Raw genomic sequence first — 18,513 nt, 5'->3', positions numbered from 1 at the left:
CCTCTGAGTTTTGTTTATAATTATTTTTGTTAACTATTAATAGTCTAAGAGTTATTAGAAAAAATAAAATAAATCTACTAAAGCCTGAAAATTGCTGCTGTTTGTCCATTATGTTGAATTTGTGAGAATTAATTTTCTTTATTTTTGTATTATCTTTATACAGTGAATCAACAGATTATATTCCCAGGTTTCACAGTTCTCTTCACTTTCTAGGACAATTTTTTTATGTTACACAAAGATTTGATGAAAGTATGTTTATGTATCTGTGGACACCGGCAAGCTACCTTTCAACACACGGTAAACTTTCTGAAAAGTTATGGAATTAAATTTTTACTTTTTACAGAGGGAAGTGCACTATTTCAAGTCAACTATATTACAGAAAGCAAGAGTATTCCAGTATTTTATTAGATCTTTTTAGTCACCACAGCAGATAAAGTCATAGCACTTCAGAGGAAATTTCATCCAAAACTTACCTTATTGTGCCCTACTATAGATTAAGAATTGCTGAGGTCACTCAACGCAGGCTGATAATGAATTCCATATAAGCTGTAATATTGGGGCACAGCTGGATGGGTAAGATCTGAGTTTCAGTCTTCAGAATTTCCTCAGTTTGCTAATTTAATTTGAAAAGGCAATGTTACTTTAAGCGGCTACATTTTCTGTCATTTATCCGTACGATTTAATAGAAAAAAGTAATTTTTATGTGGAAGCACCGCATGCATAGTAGGTAATGTCCATGTTATGTATAATAGCTATTAGTCATTTTAAATGGTTTGTTTGTTAATAAGAAAGGATGTGTGATTAAGGTTTACGAATGCATGATATTTAGCTGTACTTTTCAGTAGAGTAAGTCTGGTTGTATCTCTTCCAGTATTTTTTTAAATCTCAGCCACAATATATTAATGAAATTGTTTCCCTTTTAAATATTTTCCAGCACAAGCATAGGAGATTGGGTGAACACTCAAAACTAACACTTCTTTCAGCAACTCACAATTTTATTTTGGCTGTTTTCCACTAAAAATGAATATGGATTTCTGTATTTGACCGTTTCTTTCCTTTGGGAGAAAAGATATTTTTGCTTATCTTTCCTACTTTGACCATAGGGAGCAAGTGTAAAGAACATTTTTTGCGGTTTGCAAATTTTTGGTGCTAAATCATTTTAATACAAAAAAAAAATCATAATAGACTAAGCTTTGATGGGATTGATCATATCAAAGAACTTAAAATGCTAATAAATACTGAAAAGTACTGAACAACCTTCCAAAAAATTCTCCCCCAAAATCTTCTTGCCAGAAAGCCTCAACGATTTTCCTGCCTTCTTAGAAGGAAAGTGCTGTGTGATTACCACAGGGGACACTGAAATCAAAGCTTTGTTGAGAAAACTATGTAGAAGTACTTGGCCCTTTCTATAAGAACTGTTGAAGAAAAAAAGTGACTTTTTCCTGTGGGATATAGATCTTAATTATGTTTTCTTAAATTGGAAGAGTTTTAGAACAATGCTTACTGTTTGTATTTCAGGTTTTATACAGTAATGACCAATAGTAATTATTCATTTGAAGCCTTCCTGTGGCTTAGCAGATACATGTTTTATTTTGCAAAACTGCATTAAGATTTACTGTTACATCTTTTTGAAGTAATAGAGAATACTGTTACTTTTTGAGGGCAGCAAAAATATTGCTCCACTCTGATACCATTTAGCTGATAGATGAAATTTTCATACTTACATTTAAATTTTTGAAAGGCTCGAATTTGCAGAGACTTGATAATGGATTCACAGGTCACAGTAAAGTCACAAGACACAAGACTGGCTTTAACAGAGTTAGAATAAAAGTCCATCTAGTCCAGCAGAGAGAGCTCAAGAGAGGATATACATTTTTGTAATAGATGTTTAACTGACATAAGAAACTGAACAGGCACATGTTACACACTGAAATCAACCAAATTGCATTCTCATTTTTTCCTGAATTGAGACTGAATACTGGACCTTCATATAATATAATCTAATATCTGATTTCCTGTGGAATCTCTTCTAGTCATTAGTTTATATTCCTCATCACTTTGTCTGTTGTTTCTCTATAAGCTGTTTTAAAGGAAAACATACAAGACTTTATCCAAAGCTAATGAAAACCAGACTTCTTTGGTTGAAGTATTAGGCCATGAGTGACTGCCTATATTTTAAATCATAAAAATAGCTCCACCGTTTCTGACATTACCAAATTATTCCTTATAGTGCCATTTTCAGTTATTTGTCCTGTTTACAATATGGGCAAAAAAAACCATAGATTTTGAGGGGTTCTTTTTACTTAGGAAATAGAGATTACAAGAGGTTTCAGAAATAAACTGTCACTGTGAAAACCAAAACGCTGCATTTACCATTTCTAGTTTCTGCAGGTTCTTCACTAGCATAACTAAGTGAAATATACAAAAACCACAGTGTTTAAATTTACCTATTACTTTTACAGTCAGCACTTCCTAGCTGATCCTACCTTCATAAGTTTTTTAAGATCTCACATGTTGCAAGATTTTTCACAAAAAATATTGTGTGATCTTTCAAACATAGCTATCCCTTCACGATCATTAGTGTCATCTTAAGTTGTGCTCAGAAGTTGTATTCAGGCAGCCAAAGCAAAGTTTCAAGGACAGAATTGTAGTTTCAAGGTATCAGCGACAAAGAGGCTGACAGAGCCATTCCTGCTCTGACAGGACTTATATAAAGGCTTTTCACACAGAAGAACATTAGTCATTTCTAAAGGATAATAGAAATGTCTGCTGTTTGCAGGTTCATAACTGAGAGGAAAGGCTGGTGCTTTGTGAGGAGCTCATAGAAGCCCACAGCTGTTAGCTGGATGGAGGACCCCAGAAACACAACTAGGAATTGAAGATAGGAAGCACTGCATGTGCAGTACCAGTTCTGAGCCTCTGTCTGTAGTTTCACCTTACTATGAAACATACAAGTGTTCTCAGTATATGGAACTATGGAAGTATATGGAACTTGCACAGCATAACAGCTATATTTCTCTGACCAGTTTTTTGGTATTTCCACTAAATTTGTTGTTGTTGTTTTGAATTCCCATTACACACACACACACACACACACACACATACACAGAGTAATAACTGACAAAATATAGCTTTCATTTCTAAAATGCATGTTACACTCTTGGTATATATAGTACTGCTTTCTTTTCCTACTGATATTTTTTATGGAATGGTGTGTTGCTTAGCTTGAAAATAAAAGCAAGAGGTAGAGGGGTATCATCTATAAAAGGAATAGGAAGTACAAGAAAGATGTTCTTTTTCTGATAAGTGTACTTTTGTCTGGGCTAAGAATGAGACTCATTTTCAGAGAACTGATCAAGAGTACTAGTGAAACCTAAGCCATTTTTTCATGTTTAGGACTGCTGTTTCTCTTATCAGTGATGCAGTCCATTCCGGGAAAACATTTCTTTAAAAACTATGAGCTTAGACTAAGCCACACATGGAACGTTCTCATCATTGAGACTGAAAGAGTTTAGACCGATTGTTTTGTAATGGTTTAGATAAATTACTTTTAGCTAACCTAAAGGGAGATGACAACTGATGATTGGCTTACTGGATTCAAATCTTGATTGGAATAGCCAATATGTTCCCTCTGAATTCTGTGGTAAATTGCTAAATCTGTTGTTGATCTGGCTTTAACTTTTACTGTAAATATACTCCTTTCTCAACCACTGGTAACATTTTTTTTCCTTACTTATATTTTATGGCAGTTTCTGAGATTTTTTTTGTCAAAGGACAAATTGCTGGATAACAAGAAAGGGAGAGGACAATAATGGATCAAGATTGCAATAAGTCAAAGGCCAAATGTGAAATGGACAAATTTATGAGTTGCAATGTTTAATAAATACGTAGGTAAATGCGGGAATTCATTGGTTTGTGTTTGGTGAGTTTTTATTTGACCATCATACCTGGTTAGGATGTTCTAATTCACATACAGATCATCTCTGCAGACAACATTGAGGTTTCAGGGTTTACAATTATTTCCATTATTACTATTCCTCTCTTTCTTCTTCTTAAAATAAAAACATGTTACTCACAAAGAGGTAAAGAAACTAAGAGGCATCATGAATTTTAACAAAGTGGAAATCATTTAGATGAAGTTTGAAAAAATTTCTGGTAATACTTCTCTACCCATGCTTCTGATGTATTTCTTGTGAAGTTAATATGAAATATGTGGAAAAAGTCTGTAATTAGATGAAGGCTGATCTATATCTACTACAGAAAATAATTGGAATCAGTTCTATTCTTTGCCTAGTCTCTATGTTACTACTGTATTGTACTCTTATACAGTTTTTACAGTTAAATAATCATCATAGCAATACTATAATACTTAAAGTAATGACCCCTGCACAGGCAAAATTTATATCTTTGGCTTAAAATAGTTAGGTTTTTTTTGTTTTGAAATCTAATATTCAGTTCTTCAACAGTTCACATGATTTACTTTTAAAATAAGTGACAGAATTATACTCTCAATTTAGTCATTATCCTGTAAGTAACATAAGCATCTCAAAGAATTTGAGCCAAAAAGAGAGGTAAATTAAATTATCAAGATGCATTTTGCAGTGCAAAGGTTTTCATGAAGTCTAAGCATCAGTGGATAACACCAACTGGATTTACCACCTGAATAAATGTTCAAGGTAGCAAATAAAAATCTAACTTTTAAATTATAATGTAGTTATATTTTATTATAAACATGTGAACTGTTAAATAATGTTTATTTATGTAAAGCTTCAGACTATGCAGTTTTTATCAACTTAGGCTGGTAATGGTAAATACAACTAGTAGTGTCTGGAATCATAGGAATTACTGAAAGTATAAAAAGCTGTATTTAAAAGACAATTTAAATTTAACATTGCACAGGTAATTTAATTTCTTTTGATATTATACTATGTAACTGTCTTCTTTATAACATCTAAACACCTCAGTACTTGAGATTAGTTGCTTTGGTACTTCATGTCCCAACCATGGATGAAAATGTTAGGAGCTTTACTCAAAATAGAGAAGAATATATGATAACATTCTAGAAAGACACGTGAAGAGAAGGAAAATACAGCTAAAACTGATAGTCTTTGGCAAACACTGCAACATGGTATAAAGCCTCCTTCTCTGAGTTAGTGTTATTCATTCCTTCTAAACTTTGTGGTTGAGGAACTAGTCATCAGCACTGCATAAAAGTAGCAAGAAATTATGTAATTTATGCATGAGAGTATAGTCTTTGTAAACCCAGTGGCAAGAATTTTGTGAGTCTAGTCTGCTCCACATTACAACGCAGCTGTAATGTGGATTGAGATTTAACTGCTCACTATGTACTTGAATCTAGATATGAAAAATACTGGTCTTTCTTGTAGATTTTAAGATGACTAAACTGATTTCAGCATGACTTGGAAATCTTTCTCCAGTTCAGATCAATAAATAAAAAGGGGAGGATTGCTAAGTAACATCATGCTGAATGGACTTTATACACTAAATACCTGGATATCATAGCATCAGACATGCACAAGACAACTTTGATGAGATGTTCAGCAAGCAGGAACAAGACATTTAGCAACTGCTAGAGGGAAAGAAAATAATTTCTTTTTTTTTAAGAAAGCACACATATCTGCTTGTTCTCCAATAGATATGGATTGTATTAGAAAAGAGTATTTAGAGGGTTTTTTCAATAGGAAGGAGGACAGGAAAGCATCATCCTGTGGACTGAAGATTTTATAAAACTAGAAATAAAACAGTGGCTGCTATAAAATAAACAAGAACTATAAGTTAAAGAGATGTGTGTTTATGTAAAGTCGTTGCCTCACAGTAAGATGTATCCCTTGTTAAATGGTGTTTTAGAGAACTCATGAAAGGGCTCAAGCATCTTCTACATTGTGGGATTTCAGGCTTAGGCCATTGACAGTTATGGATCAAGGACTGTTACAGACATTAAAAAATGTTCTTTCTTATGTTATCAAAATAAGAATAATTTAGGTTCAGTTGTCTCACAAGTAGGAGCTGTAGCACTGATGAGTGTGAATAAGTTGAAATATTTTCATGGTTTTCGATCATGCAGAGTTTTCACTGAACAGACCCCAAAAACCTCAAATGGTTTTACATGATTTCCACATTTTGAGATCCTAGTCCTGTGCCTTCTGTAGTGAACAGGGAAGGAACAGTATCCCGACACTTTTATATGAAAACAAACTTCCACAAAGGTACTGTTCCATCAAAGGAGGCACAAAAGACCAAGCCCTGTGGGCTGTTGCTACAAGCCAGAAAGGGAGATTCCCTCATGGTGTCTGAGCTGGAGGTGAGAATTGTGAGGAAGAGCTGGGAAAGTAGGCTGGAGGAACCATAAGAGCCAGCAATAGGTACAGTCAGCAGTTCTGGGTGGGAAGAGGTAACTGGGGGACTGTGTCTCCCACAGCTCTGTGATCATTCCCAGAGTAGGTGTGTGTGGTACCACAACATTTTGACTAGAAACTCAAGAAGCAAGAAAATGAGAGGGGAGGAAAGTTAACCTGATGATCGTTTTTAGAGTGATAAAGATCTCAGCAAACACATAACATATTGGGGCATCCCATGATTTCTGATGCTTGTTGTGTACTAGTAGTGAGTAGCGGGTCATTCATCCCAGTCCTAGAAAAGCCTCTCTGCCCATATGTGGATTCAGCAAGTGGATTCTTCTTTTTGGACTTCAAAATAATAAATTTGATCAGAAGTTAATGCTCCAATTTTATTTATAGGAGAATTTGCTTTTTTTGTTGTAGCAAAGCTAATAATATGCAAGACAGGCATCCAGAAGCTTTTTTAAGCTTTCAGAAATGCTTAAAATTCAGTGGTTTTATAATGCCTTCAGAAAGGAAGGGATTTGAAGCAGAGAAAGCCATTATGTATCCCCCAGTTGTGTTCATTCCTCTAAACAATCATTAAAAACAGGCCAGGTTGTTTTTTGAAGTGAATGCTTTCACTCCTCTGTATTGTTAAGATTACTAATACAGGCTGCTGACTCCAGAAAAACAAACAAACATTTTTTCAGCTCTTCCCAAAGCTTCCTATAACAAGTGCTGGTGATCAATTAGCTAGTTCATTAAAAAGTTACACTTTATTTTATTGAGGCAAGCAATTCTGAATCAAAGAACCCAGTTCGCAGATCTAGGTTGGAGCACATAATTGGCATGTATTTTAGGATCGCTGCTAAGGCTATAAAAAAGATTTACTAGGGAAGGAATGGATCCAAAAACCCTAAAGGAAGGGATATGTTATTTGTGTAACTCAATGTAACAAACGGACTCCTTCAATACTAAGGTCTTATCTACACTGAAAATAAAAACTGAAATAAATGTAAACCTCCTTTGATTTACCTAGCAAAAAGTTATCCTTCATCTGATATACATAAATTATGTATGGTATTATTGCCTTTCTGCTATGATTTTCATTACTTCTATCAAATACACAATTTTATGAAATCATTTCAATTTAGTTGAGAAGTCAACACTCTGTTTACTATAAAAAAAAAAATTATAAAAGTATGTTCATCTTGTTGTTGAGACCCACAGTGAGTCTGGGACAAAAACCCTGGTTCTACAAACAGTTGTGCATGCAAGACTTAGTGGGGGACCTTACACACATGCTAGTAGCACATGCTTGAGCTTTTCTAGGGTGAAAGAGAGGAAAGGCGCATTAATCAGAGGATGTTTTAGAAACAGTGATGCTTTATTCTGAGTTTACAAGTGGGTCAAATCTTGAAACTTGAGGAAAACAGTTTGCACTAAGAAAGTTGGTTTTTTTTTTTTAAATACTTGGAAAAAGATATTTCTGGTGAGTTTTTGGAAGATTTCTTTAAGCAAAAGAAAACATTTTGGGGTTTGAACTGAGAGATATAAATAACCAAGTCTTCAATATAATAAAATGTGCATAGAATCCATTTTCTGTTGTTGTTTTGATTGCTTGATTGCCATGATGTAAAAGCTTCTGTAGCTGATATTACTATTGGACTTTGCGTGATGCCATTGAGGCATTTTTTTCAACTATTAGCCTTCCCAAGGGTTCTTTTCAGACAAAATGTTATGCATCAGCTCTTATTTGAGCTCTCTGCCAACTTGGCAGCAAGTTCTTGTGCTAATAAAAGAGGTTACCCAAGATAGAGATCCCAGATGTGCCTGAACTACTTTTATTGGGACTATGGAGGGGCTCAGTGTGTTTCCTTCTAACTGTTTTCAAAAAAGGTGTGGACTTGCCTTCATAATTGCCCAAATAATTGTATTACATCACTGGAAAATTTTTCCTCAAAGTGAAGAAAATGTTAGATATATTAGCACAGAACACAAATTAGGAAATACTGGTGTTCTTAAAATGAATGCCTTTATCCACAATACAATCCTTGATTTGACCTTACTGAATTCTGTTGAGAGAGAGAACACTATTATTTAACACTTTTGTTTGTTATATGTTATTGAGATTCAGTGTTACGATTAGAGTAAGTTATAATAGATGTTTCTCAGAACAGCAGTATACCTGTGGAACAGGACTGGCATAGTAATGTCATTTATTCCTTGGAATAGTTGAACCCTATTTGTGTTGTAGAATTACGACTGTACACAGTAATAAATCTAACTTAGCGATTATCTGATATGGGGCTATTGTGGACTGGAATTGCTAACATCAACATTCTCTTTTTTTGACTGCTATTAGTTTAAAAAGAAGCTTTATTTCTAAAAATGCATTCAAAGTTTCTCTGCACTATTTACTTGAATGTGTTGGCTGCAGTTTTAAAACTGCAAGAAACAGGGCAATCTCGCTGAAATACTTCATAAAATAATTTAGTTTGTTAAATTCATGGTTGCTATCCATAAACAATAAATCTTAAGATGTTTACAGTCTTAAATCACAGTCTTTATTTTCCTTTCAAGGCCACAAGCTTCCTATTGAAATCTTTATTGTTGTCAAAATGTGAATAGAGAAAACAAGGTTTTAATTAAAATAATTCATTGCTTGCTTGTATTGTTCATTTTACTATTAAATTCTGAAAAATGAATGGTGCTGTCATTTCTGGTCATGTCTATGGTTGATTTTTATTGTAATTGTGTCAGATATAAAAGGAAAGAAACTATGCATTGGATTCATTTCATAGTGAAACATATGACAGTGTTCCATTTCAGATTTTCAAAACCAGATTTTGACTCAAAGACTCCCATTAGTTTCAATGGGCTTTGGATCAGGCACGGGGTTAACAGCTTATTTTTCAAACAACTAGAAAGAGGTGTAAATGTCAAAGGTGATAGCTGTACTGTGAGTTCCATAAACTACAAAAAAGTTACTACTAAAGGTCTATTTTTCCTTAGTTTAACAGCTTCTATTAAAACAGTGTTAAGAAGTATATCAAGAACAGTATATAATAATGAATCAGATACATTAAAAAAAACTTTAAAACCCCTTTTATATAATAATTGGAAAGTTAAAAGTGACTTAAAATCCCTGACTTCTCATGCTGTGATGTAAATTGTATTTTTTTTAGGTTCCAAATTCAAAGAGGGAAAACTGATCCGACCAGTTACAAGAGCCTGGGGGACTGTTTTAGGACTATTTTCCGACGAGAAGGGTAAGAATATATGTTTTTAAAATTGTCAATTTTATGTGACCTTTTTTTAATCACCCATTTTCCAGACATTAGATCCTCTTTACATTCCACCCTTTTTTTTGCAATTGCCAGAATTTGGCAAACATTAGGTCTTACATAACAAGCACAATTTGAAAAGTCTTAGCATTACTTACACTCACAATACCAAATTTGGCTATTAGGATGTGTTTAAAGAACAGAATACACAGTGGTTGAGAGACACCAGGGCAAACACTGCTTCAGTACAGGGAGCAGGATGGCCACATCAATGTAGTGCAATATCTAGGCTCTTGTGTCTTATTGACCTCATTTTTTAACTAGCTCAGCCTGAGCCATTACCAGTTCAGTGAAGGACTTGTTTCCAAGCCTCAATGAACTGGCATTCCCAACTAGCTGTGGTAGACAATGTTTCCAGGATCTATGTGAGGAAAATTCCACAGCTTTTAACTTTGACAAAATATGGGAAAGAGTTTATGGTTCTTAGTCACCTGAATCCTACTGGCTTCAGAAGGTACCACTGCTCTGAGCCTGAGCTCCTGTAAGGGACTTGGGCTCTGATCCAGAAAGGCATTTAAATACATGCTTAATTTAATGAGTAGTCTGGTTAAAGCCATTGAATATAATGGGACTGATCATATGCTTAAAGTTAAGCCTGTTATCCACAGGAGCTCTTTGAGAGCTAGCCTTTAATCAAGGTAACTCTAATTAGTAAATCCCAGTTTCCAGTGGCTGGCAGGCTTTCCATAAGAATTTTGTAAATACAGTATCAACCCCTTTTTTTTTCATATATTTATCAAAATGAAACTATTCTTATTCATAGTGGCACAGATACCCCATATGGAAGCAGCAAAGGTGCAGTGAAGCACAGACTTCTCGTGTCAACAAGTTGTACTGGGAAAACAGAAGGGAAATGAACAGTGAAAATGAACTAGATCAGTTTTGTTTCTTGCAGTATGGTTTAGCTAAGCTACACTACGTAAGTATGTAGATATAGAACTACATGGTTTGAATTGCTAAAGCAGGGAGATGTAGAGAAATTCCATTAGGTGTTGAGAGGGGAAATTGTCACCTTAGCCCTTATCTGAGGTAAATTCATTTTTTATAAAAACTAATGTTGTGCATTAGTCTACTAAAAGACATTAAAAAGTTTAAAAGCTAAAAAGGATTCACAAAAAATTAACTTGTGGCTTTTGGGGTTTTCTAAGCTGAGTGTATGTTAATTTTTATTGCTTCTCAAAATAAAAATATTTTTTTCACAATCAAAAAGTATTAATATTTACAATCATGTCAATCCATTTTTAAATACAGAACTGGTCTCAATATTTAAGTCATATTGTCCAAACTCACAAATATTTTTATTTTGTTGAACTAAACACAAAATGTAAAATTAAGAATGGGTAGACATATCTGGAGAATTAGTCTGAATCAAAAGACAGCTTCCAAGTTAATTGATTTGAGAATCTTCTGCTATTATCTATATGATCATACTGTGTAACTGGATATTTGTACAACCCACAGGTATAAAATAGTAGCAGGACACTGCAAACATCAGGGGGAGAACAAAATAAATACTCTATATTTCAATTGTTTTACTTGTTGTGCTTTTCAAATAATTCTTAAGAGATGTAACTGTCACTTATTCTATGGGTGTGACTGTATTATTATTTTCCCAGTATTCAGTGTGCTGTCTAACACACAGAAATTGTCTGATTGTGGAGAAACAATGAAGGGTCTGAGTACAGTAGTCGTCTGTGAATGAACTTGAGAAAGGAGAGATGAAGATTTTGGGGTTGTTTAGGGGTTTTTTTCTGAAGAATGATTGTGCCCCAATACTGGAACCAAACCACGATAATTTTTTTATATTTATGTCAAGGCATGACTCTGTAAGCAGGAAAATGAGATGATTATGTGAAATTATTGTAGATTTAAATTACAGTTTAGCAGCGGATTGCCCTAAATTTCTGTTGGGCTAGAGCTAATATAGAGTTTTACTTGCCTGCTGGAAAAGCAGTCAATATTGATCTAAGCAAAAAGCAAATTCTATGAACACCTATTTTTCTCCAGGCAGTTAGAGGCAGAAGATCACATTTAAACGATTGGCAATAAGCACTAGGAAAAAAAGAGATGGAGAATCTCAGATACAATATAATCTTAAGTTTTGTATAAAAATAATTAAAGAATAAATCAACTAACCCTGAAAAACATGTTTGAGTCCATGAGTCTTGCATTCCTGACTACACAAGTTGTCCTCTTTCTAGGGCATGGTGATTCTGCTACTTGTGAGAGAAGTGAGAGAGGTGACAATGAAGTAATTTTGGTAGTGGAAAACTGAAATCCTGGTAACTCCCTTCTTGGGTGACCACAAAAACATTCAGAAGAGAACATCAAGAAAGATCTTAATATTTAGATACCAAGCAAACAAAACCAATTTTTGGGGTATTCATTCAGGTGTGTAAATCTGTGAGGGGGGTATAAGAAATTAATTCATGCCCCGTATGTATTTCATATTGGAGATATAAAATACCCTTTTCAGTGTGTGACATTGTTAGACTGATTTTCTCAAATATTTAGTTCAGTGTATGATGACTGTAAAGAGTCTAGACAACTCTCTCCAGCATTCAGAATTCCCTACTGACATATGTGATTTTATGTTAAACTGATTACAAAACAAACTAAATAAATAAAGGAATATAGTAGGAAAATAAATGTTACTAATGGCCTGCTCCTTAAAACGTTTGACTTTGGGTGCAGTGCTTACACTTATTTATACTCACATTTTCAAAAGCAGCAGCTTCAGTGAGCTAGAATGTCAAAGCCCATTTCAGACAAGACGCTTTCTAATGCCTTAATTTGTTTTACTTTGTTGTGTTGAGGTTAAGCATGCAGAATCAGCCCAGAAAGTACTTATTTTTACGAATATATGCAACTCTTTAATTTACTGCCTCTTACTGAAAATTAACTGGAATTAGGTTGCTACTGTATCGCAGTAACAATCTGATGATTTAATGGAAAGATGCTTCAACACAAATAATGGCCAGGATTTCTTTAACCATCCCTCTGATTTTCTTCTCATTGCAATGAAAAGAACAAAGGAAATATTTCCAGTATAATAGCTCAGTACACTATCCTTTTCAAAGAACATGAAGACTCCTTTATCTTCACAGAAATACTAGAAATTTCTTAACCAAAAAAACCCACAGGAAAGAAAAAAAAACCCAAAAAAAACCCCACTTACAAAAGCTCCCTCCCCCCAAGCTTTGAGTGGCTCTTTAAATGGAAATAAATTTTCTCCACAGGGAATTAAATTCTTCAAAGGGTCCATCCCTTGAACTCTTTTCTTGTCTTACAAGAAAATGGGAACCACAAAACATAAAATTTCATTGAGACTCACTAAAGGAAGGCTCAGTCAAGCAGACCATTAAAGGTCACATAGCTTTGTATTAAAGGGAGGCAGAAGTATTAAGTTCAGGGCTTTTGTGAACTTGTATTGGAAGCATGCAGTCACTACCAATTGCATGGAGACTGCAGCAGTGCGAATCCTCTCAGGTGGTGAGCAACCTTCACTCAACTGGAGTCACCAGGAGCCATGCGTCAGAGTGTCTCTGGTTTCACTTATGAGATGATGCATGAATTGACAGATCTTTGACAGCAGAGGTAAACCCACCAGGAGCATATCTGTTTATTGAGGAGTGACAGCTTTATAGCCAACATAAAAATAATCAGATGTTTATTGGAGAAACTGTTTGGGTACAGGATTAACTGAAACCATTAATAGAGAAATCTTCTTGTTCTTTTTAGATCCTACAAATAAGAGGTTAGAGTATGCTAAATTACTGTTTTTTTATCATCATCATCTTTACTGAATTTGTATTCATTTGCTTTTTCTTTGATAGGGATTTAGGTTTGAATATGAAATATAAGAATAAACCAACAGTCTAGCTGAATGTGTATGTTGTATTTATATTAAAGACACATGCTGTTGTGTCTCATATTAAGAATGGAAAATTATGCCCATCTGCACTGTCTTAATTTAGAGTTACAGCATTAAAATGACAGATTCTGTTCTTTTGAGTCTGTAAACAACTTCGTTGTTACAAACTTGGATTTTCATGGGCTCATAATTTTAACAGTAAAGTTCCTGGTTTACAGTTGGCTTTTTTTGGTAGGCTCTCAGACAAGATACTTGTTACTTTCTCATTCATTGGTTACCTCATGTGGACTACAAAGGGTAGTAATGTCTTGGTTTCCATTTTTATATCTCAGCAGTTGAATAAGTTCCAGTTTAAAGTTCTTTTAGCTGGTTTTAGAATTAAATGGCCCTGGGAAAGTACAAAACACAATTGTCATTGATCATTTGAGACTTCATTAATTCTACTGAGCTGTTTGATTATTTCTGTTGAATTTGGTTTGGGAAGCAGTAGTCACTTCCATGTTTACATAGCCTAATGGTTTTCTAACTATTCCTGTCTTATTATCAGCACTTTACTGTTGTCTTGTACCTGTAATTGTCTGTATGACCACGCACCTTACTTTTAATAAGTGACACTGACTCATACATTAGTGGATTTGGTTATAAAGCTGCACAGCACTTGTCCACAGTTATGGGTGTAGCAGGTGGGAAAACAGCCAAGACTAAACAGGCACTGTATAAGTGCAGAGCTGTCAATAAACATGCAGACACTGGAGGGTTCCTGGTTTACATGATATCAATGATCATTCATCAAGTAAGGAATTTAACACTCTCCTTCGTCCTGCCTCTGTCCATTGACTGTCTGTCCTGGTAACAAGTGCTTTTGAGGCAACAGCAGTGCTCTTGAGGCCTGACTCTCCCAGCTGGCTGCAGATGATACTCTCCTGTTTCTAATTTCAACAGGTCAGGTCAGGGAAGGAGACTTGCAGGATTGCCAGCCCTGCAGACAAGCACTGGCCTCTGGCACTCACCAGCAATCATCACTGCCTGTTGCTGGGGCCCAGCTGCATATGTGCTCTTCCAGCTGGGCTGAGGAGACCTATCAAAAGGCTGACAAATAAGTGTTATACAAGATACAAATACTTGGCTATCCTGTGCCTGAATCCTTCAATGAAATTGCCAACCAAGGAAGCATGACATGGTCAGTAGTGCCAAAAATCCCTTTTCCCAGCAAACACTTATGGAGTATAGATTCATTTCCTCTTACTGGAGGCATAAATTCCTGTGGTATCAAAAGACCGGACTTGAGGCTCTGCTTTCAGTGCTCTGAGACAAGCAGAAGTAGTGGATTAAGATGCTGTTTCCCCCCACAGCTATCTGCCTCACTCTTTTGTTAGCACTTCATACCAGGAGGAGCAGAAGTTAATTTGGACCCATGCTTACTTGCTACTTTCAAGCATCTTGCTTCTTAGTAGAGGCTCACCTATGCTGCCAGTTGTGATCTTGCAGGTTGAAGTATGGGTACCTTTTCTTTTTTGCCTCATCAGAGGAAAAGTAACTTCCACCTGAACACTGAGGAAGGTCTGCTAGCACTTGTGCGTCAGAAATATCTGTACATAAATCCATCTCTGGTCCTTCCAACCTGCCTCACACTTATAAACTTACAACACTTGTACAAGCCTTGCTAAAATGAGACTGAAGATACCAAAAAGGAGACTATGGCATGAAAATGTCTCTCCGTATCTATCGTAATGCATCTCCATAGTCCATAGTATATTGCTATTTTTTCTTCTCTATCCCACATGTTGTAAAATTGTTCTGTGGAATACATTATGCTACCCTGGCATCTTCCTGCCATACTATTGTGTATATTGCAGGCTTCATTGAAAACCTGTGATTTAGAGCATCAGAAATCATTGCCACCTTCCTGTGTGAAATGATATCAGCTGAAACATAGTTTCAATTAAGCTTTGCTGAACTGAGAACTGAAACTGAAATTATGAAGGACAGTGTATTGGCTTAAACTATGAACCTGTGTGAAATCTGTTGGCTTTTGTGGATAAAAATTAAAACCTTAGACATGCATTTTTGAAGCCATGTGCTTGCTTTGCATATCTTTAAAGACATGCTCAGTGTTTCCAAAGCTGGTGTTTGTGTGTTTTCAGGGAGCATGAGCTCATAAAATTTAGATAGGGATATGGCAAGTTATAGTACACAATTAAAATTATTAATTGTTTCAATCTGTCCATTTATTTTTGGAAGTGAGTGATTCCATTTGCTTTAACTGGTTTTTTTTCTGTCAGTCGAGGCTTGGCTCTTACAATCCACCTGCAGACAAACTGTGCCACTCCTCAGCAAGTGCTCTCACACCTATGAAGTTTGGAAGACAGGACTGGAGTTCATGGATTAGCAGTGAAAGGAAAAAGCTGCCTTAGCAATTTAGATGCCCAACAATAAAATAATTTCTTCTGGATAATTAGCAAGAATTCCTTCTTCATAATCCATGACATATATATGCTTTACTTGTAACTGTTCTTGTGCCACTTAACTCTTGCTTTACCTAGTATCTTAGTCTACATAAACCTATGTGCAATATCAGGTCACATTGTTTTCAGTTTCCTTTGATTGTCAGTAGTTTCTTTGGACTTGTATCTTAAAACCATCACTTTTGTTCTTACTCTGAAGTTTCAATGATGGTGCAACTTTGAATAAAATCATCATTAAAACTGCTTTCAACATTAGACAAGAGGAAGGTATAAAATTTGACTGACAGAATGTTCCTGATAATTTAAGATTGTGATTTATATTATGCTCACAAGGATTTAGGTCAAATATGGCCACAGAGGAGATATCTTTTGTGTATCTATATGAAGGTGATGTGCATTCTGCTTTCTTTTGTTAAAAAAAAAAAATCATTCCCATTTGATAATTCAGTAAGTCTGGAGACTTATTTGGCAATCCATTTTGTGAAGTTTTTTGTTTCAAGGCGTGCATAAAGGTAGTGTCAGTTTTAAGCCTGAAGCTGAACATCCTGACTTCAGGGCTAGTGCCTTATTTAGTGGACTGCCCTCCAGATAGTCAGCAGTATTTACAGTGATATTACTGTCATGAGGTTTTCATCATCTGCTTCAGGCAGGAATTCTCTGTTCCTGACTGGAAGTTCCCTACCCCCATCTTCGTATGTTAACACTTGAAAACACAAGAAATGGCTCTCAGAATGGGAAAAACTTCTATTCTAAGTTTTATGTGTGTAGCGCTCTCAAATATAATGAGGTTATACTGGTGTAAGTAGTGGCAGCATTTAACTAATCATGTTTTTATTACTGATGGACAAACATTTTGCTTGCAAAATTTTATCTAGTATATATGGCAACACAGTAGACAGGGCTGTTCTTTTAGAGAATCACTTCTGAGAATCATATGCTTGAATTTATTTTCCATAGGAACAGAACAATAAAATTATGTAAAACTTTTCAGCATCTTTAGAAGTAAAGACCTTAATTGACATTAGTCATCATCATTTGCTAAATGAGTAGACTGAGTGTACACCCGTTTACACTGGTTGTCTGTTCTGTATTTTTTAAAGGTCCAAGTTGTATCTTTTTAAGTTTCAAATATTTTCATAATCCGATTATTTTTATCTCAAATTTCTGATTTCTTGAATGTCTCTATTTTCTACTAACATAGCATAAATAAAAACATTATAGTATGAGTATTTATAGCAATAACTCCTACAGGCCTCAGTTTGGAATCAGATGGCTCCAGTACAAGATGCTTACTTACAGTTCTTTAAGATAAAAAATTCTTTACATTGCATTTTTATCTATCTATTCTACTTAAACATCAGCAGAACTTAAATTTTTAGCCATTATGACTTTAACATTCAAGAATAATGATCATTGTTGAACATCTTGTTTTAAATGATCTGTGTAATAATTATGCTTCTTAAAAAACCTCCTTTCCATCTACTGTATGGAAAATATCATAATATGCTTTAGCATCAGATTCTTTTAGCATGTTTATGTTCTCTGAATGTGAAGAATATATCTGCCAAATTTGGTAGCCCAGGATAACAGCCATGAATTTCACTCACCTCAGTAATTGTTTCAGTGTGAGGAGCTGCAGCATTTCAAATAGGTGACAGCGACATTCCCTCGTGTGCCAATGTGCACCAGCAGCAATGTGCACCTAGAGCCCTGATGAGACATTTCTACCTGGCACTATTCCCCCACTTCAGGCGGTGACACAGTGCTGTGGCTGAGCTCCTAAACCTCTCAGGCTTTCAGGTGCAGTTGCCCCTGCATGGAGCAGAGGGGTGCTCTGCAGGCAGCCAAGCTAGGCAGCCATCAAGAGTCAGAAAGCTGAGAAAAGCTCACACACACTGTGTTGCCCTTCTCCAGGGCTTTCTTGGCTCACCTAGGGCTGTACACAAATTTTTGGCCAAATGGGAAGTTTTCAGATCAGGAACCAAGATCCTTCTGAGATTAGTCACAACCAGGGCTGCAAGGATTTCAGACTAAGTGCCTAAATTAAGCTTACATTATACTTTTCAATTATGCCACTTTTGGGGAATTTGTCCCTACACAGTTTGCTTGTTCTGCAATTACAGTCTCCAGAATTGAGACCTGTATTTAAAAGGTGAGAAAATCACTCTAGCCCTGATGGAGAGGTGGTAGACCTCTCAGATCTGAACTGGTGCAAGGCTGTTATGCCCGGCTGCAGGCAGATAAAAGGCTCTGAAATTTATCTGAAACCTCTTTCTTATCAAAGGTAATAGCTCTAAAATCTGATAATGACATTGTCAATAGCCAGCTGTCAGATTTCATTATCTGTAATGTAAATCTAGTCATTAACATTCCACATTTCATAAACCAAACAAACAGTGGCTGCATCATAAAATGCAAAATTAATCACAATTATATGTTGTCTCTCTTTAAAAGTCAAATTGATATTTAGTTCTCTGTAGTTTGGG

General features: G+C 35.4%; 1 protein-coding gene across 2 annotated transcripts in view; it reads left to right on the top strand.

Moving 5' to 3' along the window:
• The window catches only part of SLC25A21 (solute carrier family 25 member 21), a 254,886-nt gene that overhangs the window by 180,302 nt on the left and 56,071 nt on the right, over positions 1 to 18,513 (top strand). For both annotated transcript variants that reach the window (XM_061998534.1, XM_061998535.1), the window contains exon 3: positions 9,530 to 9,613. In XM_061998534.1, coding sequence (XP_061854518.1) covers positions 9,530 to 9,613 — 84 coding nt within the window. The remainder of the gene's footprint in view (positions 1 to 9,529; positions 9,614 to 18,513) is intronic.

This window comes from Colius striatus, chromosome 6 (assembly GCF_028858725.1).
Source record: "Colius striatus isolate bColStr4 chromosome 6, bColStr4.1.hap1, whole genome shotgun sequence".
Taxonomy (NCBI): Eukaryota; Metazoa; Chordata; class Aves; order Coliiformes; family Coliidae; genus Colius; species Colius striatus.
Note: the sequence above shows the minus strand (reverse complement) of the source record. Positions and strands in the feature narration are given on the sequence as shown.